The sequence below is a fragment of the Charadrius vociferus genome, unplaced genomic scaffold (genome assembly GCF_000708025.1).
Source record: "Charadrius vociferus isolate BGI_N301 unplaced genomic scaffold, ASM70802v2 scaffold220, whole genome shotgun sequence".
NCBI classification, from domain to species: Eukaryota; Metazoa; Chordata; class Aves; order Charadriiformes; family Charadriidae; genus Charadrius; species Charadrius vociferus.
Genome location: NW_009646506.1, coordinates 106,914 through 121,361, shown reverse-complemented (window position 1 = coordinate 121,361; position 14,448 = coordinate 106,914). Strand labels below are relative to the sequence as shown.

The following is a 14,448-nucleotide window of genomic DNA, read 5'->3' as shown; positions in this document are numbered from 1 at the left end:
GCTTAAATTGTGCAATGCACGCGTCTAGAAATAGGATATTCTTTCATATTGCAGTTTTTAATGGATCTTGAGATGATGAACCGAATTTAGGTAGCTTACATGAGTTTTAACCAGACCAAATAAGACTTCACTGCTGTACACAGAAATAGCTTCCCCTAGTCAATCAGCTAGCACATAGAGCTCTCCTACACATATCAAAGGAGTCTGAGTGAATTCCCATCATCCATACTGAATATATCACTTTATCCAACCATGACATAAAAGAAAAAAGCTGGGTCTTTTCTCATAAAACAGAAAATAGCAATACCCTGAAATCACATGTCTTCTAGGCAGCTTCCCAAGCACACTTTGTTTTCATTGACTAAAATAATGCCTAACAATAGAAATTGAAAGCAGATTTTCCTACACTGTAAAAAGTCTTATTCTATTAGAAACCAGCAGATCTTAAATCGTGTTATTTAGCTAACATTCATCTCTGCATAGTGAAAGAACATAGGTCATCTAAATAGAGAAATATTAGTGACTCTTTCTCCACTCTTCCACTGTTTTAGTGACTAGATTAGAGATGGAACTGGCCCAAACCAACACTCTGAGCCCCGCCAATCCATTTGGGAATGTACGCCACATAGTCCTATTTATTGGTTCTCTGATGGCCATTCTTGTAAATAACCCCAAAATTTACAAGGGCCATAGAGGCTGTTTAGGATACCCAGGCTCAAAGCCCAGTTAAAACATCCCCAGGCATCTCTGGGTATTCCCAAAGAACACCAAATTCTGTCCTCCTCTTTCTTCTTGTTGACATACAGCCAGCATTTGTCAGTTTGTTTGATCTGAATCACCAGGCAGCTAGTTTGGAAGAGGGAGTTGATAGGTGTAATCATCCTTTATTGCATTAGGTAATTTTGATTTGCCTGGTTTATACTGTTAACAGAGTGGAGTCACAACTCAAACAGGTTTTGTGCCAGTGCAACTCCATTTATTTCAAAAGATGGGCCCTAAATTATACAAGTGGAAGCAAGATCAGAATTGGACTGAATATTGGTTCAATATTCTTCATGTACACAGCTCATACTTCATTAAAAAAATGAACATTTCTGCCTGTATTATGACACTTATGCAAGTAGTTGGTAAAATTTTCTCTGGCCCTATACTTCTGGAAACCGTCCTAGCTCTACTGACCTTCACTGAAGCAATTTTCTATAGACATTAATCATTTGACCCTAAATCTCAAATTATTTTCTGAACTGATATTTTCTATGAATGAAATATGGCTCTTGGAGTCCCAGGAATCATCTTCACTTTAAATGGAAGGAAGAAGATGCGGCATAGTACTAGCAGTCATTCAGTAGCTGTTTTCAATCTTTTTTAAAGTTTCTTCTTTCTGCTTGCTTCATGTGTTTCATGAGAATTGCAGCCAGCTTTGTAGACCGGCTTGATTTATCACTCCTGTAAAAACTGATAGTTAAATAGAACCAAACTCAGCACGATCATTCTACCTTAATGAAAGAGACAAGGTCCCTTGTCTTTCCATCTCTAAACCTATGTTTTGGTCTTTCATATTTTTTATCTACAAACAGAGGCTCTTGGCAAGTTTGCTGTCTTTTTCACAGGTCAAGAGGAAATCTGTCCAATAGTTTGACAAACAAAGCACACTGACAAAAGTTTATAAAGTAATATGGAAGCATTTCTCAACGTAGAATGTGTATTGTGACCACATTCAATAGAATGGGATTTTTTTTTTAAACAATCAAAAGGCAAGAAAAATCCGGGGTTACTTCATCTATATTTTTTCCTTATAATTTTTACTGTCTTAAAATTTAAACTGGTCACCCTGCCTATGACATTTAAGTATTCATTATTTGTCATTCACTTTACAGATTGCTTTCTGCTATGGGACAAACCTGCATTTCAATGCAGGAGATTGCAGTAACTCTCTCATGCCTCGAATATGACTAATGATGAGACTGCTGAACTTCAGCAATACCCAGTCTAAGAGCCATCAGGAGGACAGAGCCCACATTTCAGGAAGAGGTGAGTAGGAAGAGCGAAGGAAAACAGGTGAAATGAAAAGACAGGTGTCAGGAGGATGATGATGTGATTCACTAATTTATCCAAATGAATGTGACAGTGTGTATCGGGAAGAATGATGGCTCTCCCCACTCTTTACCACTTACAGCTTATTCTTTAATCAACAGCTTCCTGCTTTATTCAAGATGGACAATATTCCAAAGCCAGCAAGCATTTGTCTTTCATTTTCTCTGGTTTTACCTCTGCCCAATCCAGATAATTGCAATCTTTTTTGTTTGTTTGTTTGTTTTAAGTAACATTCTTGCCTTCTGTTTGATATTGATTGGAAACAATCTGACAGATGGAGTTTTTGGTCAGTTAACAATGAAATAATTTTTTTTCATTTTTATGATCTAGTTAGTTACACTTTTTAAGCTTGTGAATATAATCAAAACAGGGCCAGATCTTTCCCATATGCAAGCACAGGAGTAACCTACTGTAACATACAGACTACATATGAAAATTGGCAAACCACTAATCAAACTTTCAGCTATTCATCCTTATATAACCACCTGGGAAAAAACAAATAAACAAAAAAAAACCCAAACCCAACCAAACTAACACCACTACCCATCTCTGTCCAGTGAAATTCACACTCTTTTCAGAATATTTGCTGCATGGCCAGAAATTAGGATACTGATAACTAATATGTTAAGTTTCCACTCTGCCTTTAATGCCAATAGCACATATTATTCAGCAGTCTGCAGTAAGAGCTGTGCGCAAATTAATGAAAACTGTTATATTAGAATCAATTGCTGCAATTTCCTTTTATATTCCCTAGGAGAATGCATACATGAGGACAGTATATATCAAGCACAAAAGAAAGACATATATACGTTCTGAGCTTCACAAAGTGAAGACACAACAGCCTTTATGGAGATTATTATACAGGATAATAAAGCAAACCTCTCTCATTTACTGTACCCACATGGTTCCCTGAAACCTGAGCACATGAATGTCTGGTTCTGGACATTTACCTTTGTCAGAATGTGTAAACCACACCTTATCCAGGAAAAGATGAGCAAAATCCCAAGAAATCTATCATTATTACTTGCCTACAATTAGAGCCAACAGAGTAAAAGTCAGAGAGCGAATATAGATATGAACCTCCCCTTCCACTGGGCTGGAAAAAGTCATGAGCAAAAAACGCTTGACTGAGTCCTGAAAAAGGGGACAAGAAAGGCCCCAGGACAGTCACCGTGCAGATCTGGAAAAGGACTTTTGAGCACTGCTGCTAGATTCCAGGAAGAAACTGAAAGAATGATCTCTTTGAAAACAGCAGGAACAAAAGGTAAATCAGAAGTTGACAGCAGGATACCATGGATCGGCATTGTTTAGAAAACAACTAGTTTCTTTTGAAAGCTCAATAACTCCAAAACCCTTGGAAAGGAGAATGACGTGGCCAGGAAGACAGTTATAAGAGAGGGATGACTGGAAAACCCAGAACAGCAGGTGGCATATGACAAGAGTGTAATACCAAGCTTCACATTGCAGGATGAGGCACCTTCCACATCCACATGCAAACCTCACCGACACGGACAGCATCCTTCCTCTCACCTATGTCTGCAAAAATAAGAAGCAGGTTCAGCATCCTTGCTGTTATGAAACACACTGTTTCATCTTTCCAACAGAAAACTGATACCAACAGCTACTTTCACAAGGCAGATCTCCACCAAAACCAGCCAAAACTGCATTTTCATTCAGAGGTAAAGCAAGGCAGTGAATTATGCTGATGCTTTGGATTAACAGATCATTTGCACTGCTGCAGATGAAACCAAGACAAAAGGGAAAAAGTGATGGCAAAACCCAGTCAGTGATGTGGAAGGGGAAACGTGGCTATAAGCCACCCAAACAATGCACAACTAATGCAGAATTACCTTGGACACCTCAATGTTCTCACATCACAAATACAGTGTAAAAACTTTGTCCTACCTGAAAGAGAGGCATACAAACAAATAAAAAGTACGGACGATCTCACTCTTGAATAGCAATGCTCATACTTAGCCCTTGAAATAGGAATCCAGCTAACAAAACCAGATTACTGCTGAAGAACCTCAGTGTTTTTCACTTTTTCAAATGTTGAAAACTTTTTCAAAGTTTGAAAGATTTCATGTTTGAAGGCAGATAAGCCCTTTCTTTCAGTAAACGGGGCTTAACTTTCACACTAGCCTCATGAAATGCTCTAGGTTGGCAAGGATACCAGTGAAAATCTTGGATCCTAATTTATTTGGGGTGTACACAAAGAAATACGGCATTTGTAGCTGCCATTTGACATATCTTTTTTCTAACCTGTATTTATATTTTTTTAATCCAACCACATATTGATCCAAATTCCTATCCGCGAGAGTAACAGCAGTACCAATTTGACCAGTTTCATACAATGTTAACCATCACCCTCAGCAGCCAGTACCCTCCCTCACACAATAACTAAATCATCTTTGGCAGCTGTTACTTTTTTAGTCCCATACCTTGCAAAGGCTTACACATCTGCTTAACTTTATCCATGTAAACAGTTCCAGCGACATTAGCAAGAGCCCTCACATTGCTTAATTTAAACTTTGTAGAATCAGGGCATTGCCTAGAATTCTCACAAGGAAATAAATTCCAAGTCTGAAACAAATATGATTATAATTTCTTCAGCTTGTGTTTTCAGGTTCCCATTTTTCATGACTCAAGACCTTCTTAAGTGGCTTTAGATTCAAATATGTGTCTCCAAGCCCAGAAAATCTTTCAAGGGCTCTTTTAGATGTCTGCTTGTCTACGAGTGAAAGCCATCAAAAAGAACAGCATGATTATTTGAAAAGAAAACACTTGAGTATCAGTTATGGCCATTTGCCTCAACAGTTTTATAATCATGCTGAATAACAATCTACCTAGGCTATTTAAATTAAATGAACCAGAGGGTAAGTGTCTCATGAGCCAATCTGTGGCCATGAGATACTTGCATATTGCGTATCTATTTTTTCTATTCTATTTAATGGCCACATCAAGGTCGCCAGCAACTGCCTTAAAAAGCAGCAACAAAGCAACGTAATAAGTGCAAAGGATTCTGGAGAGAGCAAACACTGTAGCACAAGGACCGCTAGAGATGTCAGTTAAGACTGTCTGGTTTTCGTGACTGGAGATCATGCGGTTTCTAGTTGTAACTCTTTTGCTTTGACATTTATTCTACTGCCCATTGTAGCTGCTACGACTGAAAGCATATAAGCTAAAAGATCATGCCTGCTTTGATGCAGTCTCCACGATTCATTCACAACATGCAAAGGATTTTCCCCTTTGTGTGATGCCAAGGTGATGGGGTATAATTCTCAATTCCTCTGATAAAGTAAAAATAGAAATGACACAGCTGAAATGCAAAAATACCCAGTATAACTTAATGTCCCTTTGCATGTTACAGTCCCAGGCCATTATACCTCCATGGACGTGCCATTTGGCTCTCACTAGCTTACATTTTCAACCATATTCAACTTCCACAGCATAAAGTTTATGCAATCTAAAGTTTGCACACATAGTCGATGAATTTCTGGTATAAAGAACAATTCTGTAGTGAGTTTATCTGTGTAGTGCTATAGTATCCAAAAAAGAAACATCATCTTCAAGCTTCAGCAAAGTTTCCATTATTTTTATAATTTCAGCTTTCTTCGACATTTCAGGCAATTCACACTGAGACCTTCTCGCTCAACTGATATAAAATAGACCTTTATCTCCTCTTTTTTTTACTGCTTCTGTAGGGTTATTAGCCTAAAATCCTACAGAAACAAAATATATGCCATCCTGCTGTCTTTTTGCCCTCTTCCTGCTCCATCTTGTTTGATTTCTGAACTCATTGACTCACTTGAACCCATTAAACCCAACTGGGAAATTAACAGAGGTTACCAACATGCTGGGTTCCTACTAACTTCTGGAAAATCAGCAGACAATCAGAGATGGAATAAAACGCCCCTACTAAGGAAAATTTGTCAGCGTAGTCGGCTAGCTGCCCATCAGCTGATATGGACCTACATGGTTTGAAACACGTTGCAGCCAGCCCCTTTTCCTGCCCAGCTAAGAGAGCTGAGAGGCTGCTACAGAGACGAACAGTTCAGAGGTGGTATTTGGGGTAAGATTATAAGCAATACCAAAAAATTAAAAAAAAAACAACCCACAGCAGTAATTTTCAGGCAAAGAGGCAAGGATAAGAGAGGTGAAAGGCACAGAACTCTGTAGTACCTTACAGACTTCAGGAGGCCTGCTGCCTACCAAACACAGTTTCATATCAAGTTTTCCAAGATTAGACATTTTGGGTATAGCAGAATGCTGTGCATTTAATTTTCATGATCACCATTAGCTGATCTACATGCCAATGTAACAGCAGTGGAAGGCAAGCTGCTGTTCATTTACACTGTTTGTTATCAGAGACATCATAAATTTATCAGTGGACAGAAGATTTAAAACCAACTGAACTTTGTGTTTTTAAATTCCCCTCTGAATAGCTAGACAAGAGAAAAATACTTACTGTTAGACATAAAGATAGAGAAAGGGAAACAAACAAACAAAAAAAAAGCAGTGGAGCCTTGTAAAAATTTCTGGAAGTGAGGTGATAATTTAAATCACTTTGAGGCTGGACAAGACAGGTGAGGAAAGTTTGGTGGAATGGTTTTGTGAAGGTCTGACTTTCACACACGCTCGAGCAGGAAACATTCCAAACTCGGGACCTAAATCCTCGCTAATCTTTATGGCCCGGTGGCAGAATGCAAAATACCAGGGCTCCGCTCTGGAGCTCTGAGCCAGCGTCCCTGCAGTACTTGATATCCCAAGCTCACGTGTTAAATGAACTTGAGATTGTTGAGTGTGGAGGCAAGTTATGCCACAACAGCTCAGGTTTAAATTCTCCATGTGGAAATGTTTATTTGCAGTTTTGGAGAGCATTCTGCTTCTTCCTTTACTTCTTATTTTTAAAATCTTAGGACTGCACAAGAACGTCAAGTCTCTGGTGTTTAAGGACCATGTGACTCCTCTGTACTTTGAACTCAGATAAACTTCTTACTGAATGAAGTCATGTGTAAAATGCTTTCCAACAGAGATTATTTTGAACCAAGCCGTACTAAGAAATGCAACAGAATTTCAACACTCATATTTCAGCAGCAAAAAAAGGAACCATTCTTGTACTGAGTGCAGTGCTCTGGGGGGAAGCACCAGATCCCTTCACATAAACAGAACTACACTTGTCCTAGACTATGGAAGTAGATCATGTTTTAGTTAGGGCAATAAAAAAATCATCATACTTCCATATAATCAGACATCAGAAAAAATAGGTTTTGCCTAATCAATGCATGCAACTTTGCTTCCAAAAGGCATCTTCATAAATCTCAGAGTCCCAAGTTTTAATCAGTAAAATCAGTATCAGGTCCAAACTGGCCACGCTGGGATGGATCAGAATTGTTTTTAAGCCTGAAGAGATATCAGGTTTTAGCTAACATTTGGATAAAAAAATGCACAGCCCTGATCATTACGCCTTTTTTCCCTAGGAGCAGAACATATGGCTTGTATCCTGGCTAACTTCCAACCTGAGCAATTACGTACTGACCACATAAGTTTCCCCTGTGGTTTTAACAGGATAAAGCATTCCTCTCCGGTTCCTCCTGTGAACATTTATACTTTGTTGTGGAGCACTATTAAACCGCTACTGCCCTCTGCCCCAAAGACGCCTGCATTTTAGTAATAAGCAAAAAAAAATAATCTTGAAATTATTAATTACAGGGATATAATTATAATTTTAAATATAATTGGGGGGACATGGATCTGTTTCAATCCTTAACACGTTTTGAGTTCCTGATGTTATCCATTAAACATGATCTTCTATATCAGGATGATGTTTTCATGCAATGAAATTGATAGATGAAGATGGTATTTTCCCTAACAACTTCAAGAGTTAAAAGACTTACCCCAAGGTTCATACAGCATATTTAAAATCAAGCATTTCTTCTGAGTATGTGGAACAGCCTATGAGCTCAGGAAGGGCTGCATATTGAAAAAGATTAACATTAGAGAAGATGCAGGCAAGCTTTCTGTGCAAAAACATGGGACAACCAGACAAAGCAAAAGAACAGTTTGGGTATCTTGCTTTTATACCAGGGCATTGACTATTGTGAAGGATATTTTGAAGGTGTAGTCTTTGAAGGATAAAGAGAATGAAACAGAATGAGCTATCCACCACAGTCCACCACATATCCTGAAGATCTCAAAGCACTTTATAATTGATTAGTGCCGATAAGAGGTACTGGAGATAAGCATTAAGAGAGCCATCTTGTAATTAACTACAGAACGAAGCTAGGTACCTGATCAGGTAAAATTCTTCCTCCCAATCAGGATAGCAAACACTGAAATCAAGATGAAAGCTACTAAAAAGGAGAAGTCATTTTGTGTACCTTCATTTCCTATTTCCCAGCCTGAAACCATCTGAATTCCAAATTTCCAACTTATATAAACTATTAACTTCAGCTAAAGTCTGCAGCATTTACTACCTCTGCAGATGCATCAGGATCACTGTGATAAATTAGGCACCCTGAAAGTCAGAAGCCCCTTTAAAATTTCCCCTGTATAGGATTGAAGTGACACTAAGCAGCAGAAATACCAGGAAGAGAGCCATTTAGACCAGTCTATATTTTATCCACTTGGTCAGACTTATAAACTGCTTTGAAGATGACAAATGCTACCAAGCTGTTCAGTATTACAAAGTAAAATGGTGGATGGGAACAGATTTTTTCTACAGGAGAGCTGAATGATGAGTTCTCCTATTAGCTGCTTAATCCACATGCATGTTTATGTATGTGCATATATACATCAGTTTAAAAGATTGTGTAACACATTTTCATCTTTTTTTTCTACGTTTGAAAAAATCATGCAAAAAAAGAAAGAAAAAACCAACTTCCTGCTTTCTCATAAACCAGAATGGTCTGAGAACATGATGAGTGGTCAGCTTTCTTCCATTTTGCTTGGCTTGCACTTTTTGCAAACATCCTTCCTCTTTGCACCCCCAAAATGATCGATTACGGACTGATGTCCTGATGAGAAGCCTCTGCCGTTTATATTCATGGATTCCATGGGATTCTGCTCCCCATCCCTCTCTGCTCGTCAGAGCTGTCAGAGCATTCAGACCGGTGGGAAGGCTGGAGCCAACAGAGGCAGAGTGAGCAGCCCTTGTCACTGCGAGCCCCGCAGGCTCACAGGGACAGTGCTGGCAAAGAAGCCAAAGGCTGATGCAGTGCACATGGAAATGCACTTGGGTTGTGAGAATACTGTTCCAAGTATTCTCAAGTATTCCATCAAACTGGGTACTTCGGTAGTTGACTCCCATCCTGTAAGGATAAGACACTATTAATTGAGAAAACTGAATATTTGCTGGATTTGTGGTCAGGCCAAACCACCGCCAAACAAGCAAAAGAAGGCACGTTTTAGAGGGAGATATAAAATTTTAAGTGTCTCTGGTGGCATCCCTTTAAACACACTGAAACAGAGTTCAAGCCATTGCCTCCATCAACAAGCATAAAATGGGATAGATCTCTGGTGTGCAACATTGCCATCATGTGGCCATTCCAGCTCTGCAAAAATACCAGCAGTGACAGTTACCAGATATTGCCCCATATTTGCAGCTTTTTAAATCTTCTTTAATAATATTGGCAACCTACAGGAGAACTGGCAAGGTAGTGATAACTCTCTTATAATGTCCCTCTACAATGAAAAAGATTCCCTTCTTCAGACCTGCTGTTTTTCATGTTGGGTAGCAAAGGCAATTTTCATTTTCTGAGACACACCACTGCCATGATTACGTAGCAATGCATAGTACAGAGTATAATTGAACATCAAAAATGTACAGACACATCAAAAATGAGAAATGGAGCACCCTTGATGTCAAAAAGGCAATCTTTAGAAGTAATCTGAATGAGAACAGCACTACGGCCTTGATCAGGAAAGAGCTCCAACACAGGGAAATACATGGAAGTTGGCACAGAGTCAGGAGTGGAAAACAAAGTGAATTAATCAAATTAGTAATTTAAGAAGAAAGCAAATTACTGACAGTGAGAGGGCAAAAAGCATGGAATGCAGAATCAAGCTGTAATAAAATATGCAGATGGAAAAGTTGTTAATAGTCAGAAAAGTAGTAACAGAATTAAACCGGACCCAGGGATGATAAGTGGCTCAATTGGAGCAGCAGTGAGGAAAAATAATTATCTGCCTCAGCGCTTGAGCCAAAAGCTGCTAATCTACACAAAACTTGTGTTTGCACTCATCTGGAACCCTGCCCAAGCAAAGCAGGCATGATTTAGCTTACTCACGAAACGGCTCACTCCTTGCTTGAATTACAGCCTCAGTGAGGGACATACACAAACTTCTTAAAGAAGGGACAAACTTGTTGCCTGCATTTGTGAGCAGAAGTGTACAACAGGAGCTTTCTGCCCAGCTGGCACAATAGACAGATACACACAGAAATAAGACTCACCTGGAAACAAATTCAGGAACATATTCCTTAAAACAACATCAACCTTTCCGCTATAAAAACCTTGTATCAAAACAGCACTAAAAAAGAAAGCAAACTTAATCAAGATAGGAAACAAATATTGACAGGCAAAGAAAAGAAGCTTAACTACCAGAGATGGCTGCCCGTACAGAAGAAAGTCCTGTTTGTATTCTCGTATCCTAGCAATTGGCACCTGTAAACACCTAAAGGAGCCTGCCTGCCATCACCATTACGACTGGAGCAAAGTTACCACTCTTGGGAAAGATCCTTCTATGGATGAAGCACCAAAACCAGGGAGGCTGGTAACTAGTAACTTTCTTCTTCACCATATAATTTTGAAAAGAAAGCTTGCAGTATAACTAAAGTGGAAACTCTGAACCAATCCTAAAAAGCCAGTGAAGGAAATCAGATAAATGTTTACTGTTACCCTGGGCTGGAGCTGCTGAGATGGTAATTATACTTTTTTTTTTTTTTTGGTGGTGGTGTTTACTTGTTTATTTTGCCAGATTGCATAAGGCTCCTCTGCTAATCAATTCCTGAAAGGCATGGCTGTTTTTATTATGCAGTTTCTCCTGTCTAGGGTAAGGGGGCAGAAGCCAGAGAAATACTTTTTACTCATGTTTTTAGCAAAAAGGCTAGTTTGTGAAAACTGAAAATGCTCCCAGGCTGCAAGAGAGTTTTGTTCTCTGTGTCATCGACCAAGTTTCTATACGCTGCTACAAGTCTCAGTACATTTGTGAAGAGACTATCCCCTATTAGTTTTTTAGTTTAAGTACAAAACAAATTGAAGGGTTGAATTAAAATATTACTTTCCTTTTTCATTCAGGACTGTCAGCTATATAGCACATAAACAGGGAAATTTTTCAATAGAACATGAATCCAGGAGAGAAAACGATTTTCCAAGAGTATCTGACAAATCAGGGGACTGTGGTAAAGCCCTATTGCTGGCAGAGACAGAACCACATCTGTGCTAAGTGTCCCTACCACATACGGACTGGTGAAGAAGCGAGAATCCCTCATGCAGAATTTCACAGGGTCTTTGGCTTCCCAGACAGATCAACAGCAACTCTCCAAAACAAACACCTTCTCTTCTATGAACTGAGGAATTTCTCAGGCACAGTAGTCCAAAAAGGCCATGCTACAAACTGTACTGACCAAGGCAGCCATCCAGAATCTATGCTGTTTGAGGTGGGTGGTTATCTGGATACAGTTACAGATGTCTATGAAAATATCAGATGCATTATCGTCTATTCAAATTACTCTCCTTGTAATGAGGCTTACCACTGCTGCGTAAGTAAAATCTACAATTTCTTGCTGAGGTATCCAGAAATCACGCTCTGCATCTATTTCTCTAAGCTTTATCACACTGAGGACCGTTTCCCCACCTCCGTATGGAACCGTGAAGCTTTGCGGAGCCTCTCCAGCCTGTGGCCTCAAGTGACGCTGCAGAGACTGCCTGGGGGAGCGTGGCATTACCTCCTCTGCAATTTTGTGTACGGCTTCCCAGGGTCAACCCTTTATCATCCAACTCCACCATCAAGAACCTTAGCAGATGGACAAAATCCATATCAAATTAACAACTTAACAGGAATGAAAACGAATTTTAGGAAAGCCTTTCCACAAGTGATGCAGGGAACACCTGCTGTGCAGCGGAACTTAAAGGTCTTTTCTTCTCATAGCCCAGCCTCCCAACAGCCTTTCCAAGCAATGAAAGGCAGCCTGCTACCTCTGATGTCTCAAAGCCACTTGGTCCTTTTCCCAGGCATGTTTCTGCCCTTTCAGAGGGAACATCTATACCCCAGACCTAAAAATATCATAAGGCATTTAAAAATGCCAAAGGAATAATTCAATTGAACTCATAATTCTGAAATGTTTCCAAGCGGCAGACACCTACTCTGAAGATGATGGAAATCGAACTGCTTTCAGACTGTAAAACTGAGATCACAGATGGCACAAAAAAAAGCCACCAATAAAGTCACCTCCTACAGAAGTTAACCCACAGAATAACTGTTGGTCTCAAATAACCGATTATGAAGAAAATATGCTTGTATTTTAGGCCTATACCCTTGAAACATAAACCCATAGCAGTAAAACTAAAACCTCAGTACCTTCTGATTACCTCCTGAGATTTATTTATTTGTTGCCCTTAAGCCAATTTCTACCAGAAAAATATAAACAGTCCACGAACTACAACTACAACTACATCTGGATTGCAGCTGCCCAGCTGAGGCAACTTTGGTGGAACACATGACATATCCTAAATTTCCCCTCTGTCAAGAAGGTGGTTCTGCAGGTAGGGCTGATACATGAACAAAGTTTTCCCACTAGCTGTTTCCTTAATGACAGGTTTTATATACCCATATATATATGTTGGAGAGGGTTCAGAGAAGGGCAATGAAGCTGGTGAAGGGTCTGGAGAATAAGTCTTATAAGGAGGGGCTGAGGGACTTGGGGTTGTTTAGTCTGAAGAAAAGGAGGCTGAGGGGAGACCTTATTGCTCTCTACAACTGCCTGAAAGGAGGCTGTAGAGAGGTGGGCGTTGGTCTCTTCTCACAAGTTACAACCAGTAGGACATGAGGAAATGGTGTCAAGTTGGGCCAGGGGAGGTTTAGGAAAACATTAGGAAAAAAATTTGCACTGAAAGGGTTATCAAAGACTGGAACAGGCTGCCCAGCGAAGTGGTTGAATTGCCATCCTTGGATGTATTTAAAAGCCATCTGGATATGGTGCTCAGGGACATGGTTTAGAAGTGGACCTGGTAGAGTTACATAACAGTTGGACTTGATGAGCTTAGACCTATTTTCCAGCCATAACGATTCTATGATTCTATGATATGTGTGTGTGTACATGTATTTTTTTTCTACGGCTGCTGCCTTCCATTAAGAGGAACGTCATAAAGCTGTGTAAAATTCTAATTGGTAAGATATATCTAATAGGATAATATAGATAACACATCTACACAGTCAAAATATAACCTGAAAAAAAAAAAATGTTCCTATGATTTAGAGCACTGTTTTCACTTTGTGATTCCATATATTTGTTATTATACTAAAGGTATATACTAAAGGAATGGGGCAACTGAAGTCAATAATATGGTTTTTTGCCAGCATACAGAAGTTCCTTCCCAGATAATGTCAATCGTGAATAAACACACTGGCTAATTTTGTAAAGTCAGTGCTTCCGCTCCTTTTTTTACTCTTTTTGTGGCCACAGCTATTATGTGAGTAAAAAAAAGAGGCCATTTCCCAGTGTGACCTTAAACACCCTTCACTTCAGCAGGGGTGATTCCATTTGGAAGCTCAAACTTTTTCAGCGTCTCTTATGACTAAGAGAGGCAGAAATGTGGTAGAATCCACCCGATCCCTTGCTTTTACAACGCCTAGGTGCTTTTTTAGGAAAGCTGTCTTGAATTAGATATTAGTTCTGCGCTTTCCGATAAAATGCTAAATCCCAAGAAGTGGACCATGCTGTAGCACCTGCGTGACTATTTGTAAACACGCTGAAAACAATTGTATAGTTTGTTGTTGCTTTTTTTTTTTTTTTTAAAATCTTGTTTTCACAAAGTGGTGGTTTGAGCATGGGCTTCCAAGTTCAGAGCCAAACCCCGTACATCTACCAGGGGGCACACGTTATGCGGGCAACGCCGCCGTGCGCCCCCTGGCTTGGTTACCCCAAACCGGCCTGTGAGAGGTCCTGCCTCGCTCGTACCCGTCTGAAAACGGGACCGAGTTTGATTCCGCACGGCATCGCGTATTGCCTCCGGGTCCGCAGGCAGAGCTCGCTGCCGGGGCCTGAGAGGAGCCCGCACACAGGCGCCGCGCCTCGCCGGACTCCAGAGCAGCCGCTGGGCACCGCCGGCTCAGACGCTACACGCCCCACGCGTC

At 40.0% G+C, this 14,448-nt stretch overlaps 1 protein-coding gene across 1 annotated transcript; it reads left to right on the top strand.

Annotated features, from left to right (window-relative positions):
- Positions 1-11,437: 11,437 nt before the first annotated feature.
- APOBEC4 (apolipoprotein B mRNA editing enzyme, catalytic polypeptide-like 4 (putative)) lies at positions 11,438-12,409 on the top strand. Its single transcript, XM_009884302.1, has one exon. It carries the CDS (start codon positions 11,438-11,440, stop codon positions 12,407-12,409), a length of 972 nt encoding a protein of 323 aa, XP_009882604.1.
- Positions 12,410-14,448: the final 2,039 nt, after the last annotated feature.